Consider the following 1,797-nt stretch of genomic DNA (forward strand, 5'->3'; position numbering starts at 1 on the left):
GATGCATGAAACCCCTTTGAATCACGAGGATTTCGGTTAGAAGGGGGGGTCTCGGCTGGCCTTCCATGCAGCTTTCAACACTTCGCTTTGATGTGTCCCGGCTTGTTGCAGTGCTCGCAGAACGGTCGGTCTCTCTCGCTGCGACGTGGTGAACAGGGTAGATGGCTCGGTGGAGGCTGATGAGTGTCCGCCGAGCATAACAGTCCGCCGGCTCTCTTCTCTTCTGACCTCGGCAAAGACCTCCCTTGTACTCGGCAGTGGATCACGGCCAAGTATGCGTCCCTTCACTTCATCCAGTTCCTTATTAAGTCCGACGAGGAACTCGAAGACGCGCTCTTTCTCCACCATTTTCTGAAATAAGGCTCGGTCCTTTGCACAGACCCACTCATGATCGCTGAACACGTCTATTTCCTACCACAAGGTTTTCAAATCCGTATAATATTGAGTAACGGTTTTATCACCTTGTTTCAGCCGCCATAGCTGAGTTTTGAGTTCGAACCATTGTCCCGCATTCCCGAGATCAGAGTAAGTCTCGTTCACAGCGGTCCAGATAGCATGAGCGGTGGGCAGGAAGAGATATGTTCTTCCTACGCTCGGTTCCATGGAATTTATGAGCCACGACATGATCATAGAGTTTTCTGCCTCCCATTTTTCCGTGTCTTCAACCTTCTCAGTCGGTCTCGTGCTGGTACCTGTAAGATGGCCGAATTTTCCACGGCCTCGGATGAACAATTTAACCGATTGGGACCACTGTAGGAAATTATTTCTATTCAGTCTGTGAGAGGTGATGGACAGGTTTTGGAAGGTTTCAGTGTTTGGGAAGATTTGTGGTGAGTGAGCAGAGCTCATGGGAGCCGATGTATCATCGAAGGCTTTAGCCATTTTGGCTCTGATACCATATAGTCGGAGAAAGACTGAGAGAAAATGTGTGTTCTTATTTTGCCAATATGGCTGGTTTAAATAGACTTTACAAAGTAAATGTAGAATAAATGCTTTACATAAAAATAGCAACTAAATTTGATTATATCCTATTAAAACCGATACACCTAATCAGCTAATTATTCTAATCGATTACATAATAACAAAGATACTAAATAATAATCCTAGCACTTATTGTTAATATTCTCGACACGGCTGTTTCGATGGCATATCCCCAAAAGGAAAGAGAGAGTGATGAGTAACTCATCATTGATCTAACCATCTCCATAAGAGTTCGATTTCTTCTATCTGACACCGCCTTTTTGTTGAGGTGTGCCAGGTGCGGTAAGCTGAAAAGCAATACCTTCTTCTTTAAGAAAGTCATCGAACTCTCCAGACATATACTCACCACCTCGATCGGATCGAAGGGTTTTGATCACTTTGCCAGTTTGCTTTTCCACTAAAGCCCTAAAGACCTTAAATACATTAAAGGTCTCGGATTTGTGTTCGAGCAAATAGACAAAACCATATCTTGAGTAATCATCAGTGAAGGTAACGAAGTATTCGTATCAACCACGTGCCTGTTGACTGAGCGGACCACATACATCAGAATGTACTAGTTCCAGCAACTCAGTGGCTCTTCGACCCTTATCGGAGAAAGGTCGCTTAGTCATTTTTCCTTCCATGCAGGATTCACAAGTAGGTAGTGAACCTATTGCAAAGGCTTGAAGTGGACCGTCCCTCACAAGTCTCTTAATCCTGTCTAGACTGATATGACCAAGTCTTAAGTGCCAGAGGTATGTTGATTTTGTTAGATCGGAGGATTCAGAAAGTTTGATCCGCTTTGGCTCCCTAATCAGATCGTTATCTATTTCGGTG

The 1,797-nt window shown here is 44.5% G+C and overlaps 1 protein-coding gene across 1 annotated transcript; it reads right to left on the minus strand.

The window, feature by feature from the left end:
• Nucleotides 1-411: 411 nt before the first annotated feature.
• LOC149380644 (uncharacterized) lies at nt 412-882 on the minus strand. The gene has a single exon (XM_089630440.1). The coding sequence runs from the start codon at nt 880-882 to the stop codon at nt 412-414; it is 471 nt and encodes a 156-aa protein (XP_089486566.1).
• Between the last annotated feature and the right edge of the window lie 915 nt (nt 883-1,797).

The sequence above is a fragment of the Urtica dioica genome, chromosome 11 (assembly GCF_054948205.1).
Source record: "Urtica dioica subsp. dioica isolate 48M chromosome 11, U.dioica_male_clone48M_v1_H2, whole genome shotgun sequence".
NCBI classification, from domain to species: domain Eukaryota; kingdom Viridiplantae; phylum Streptophyta; class Magnoliopsida; order Rosales; family Urticaceae; genus Urtica; species Urtica dioica.

Excerpts from the sequence above, each read along its gene's own strand:
- LOC149380644 (XM_089630440.1), bottom strand. The coding sequence starts at position 882 with ATGGCTAAAGCCTTCGATGATACATCGGCTCCCATGAGCTCTGCTCAC.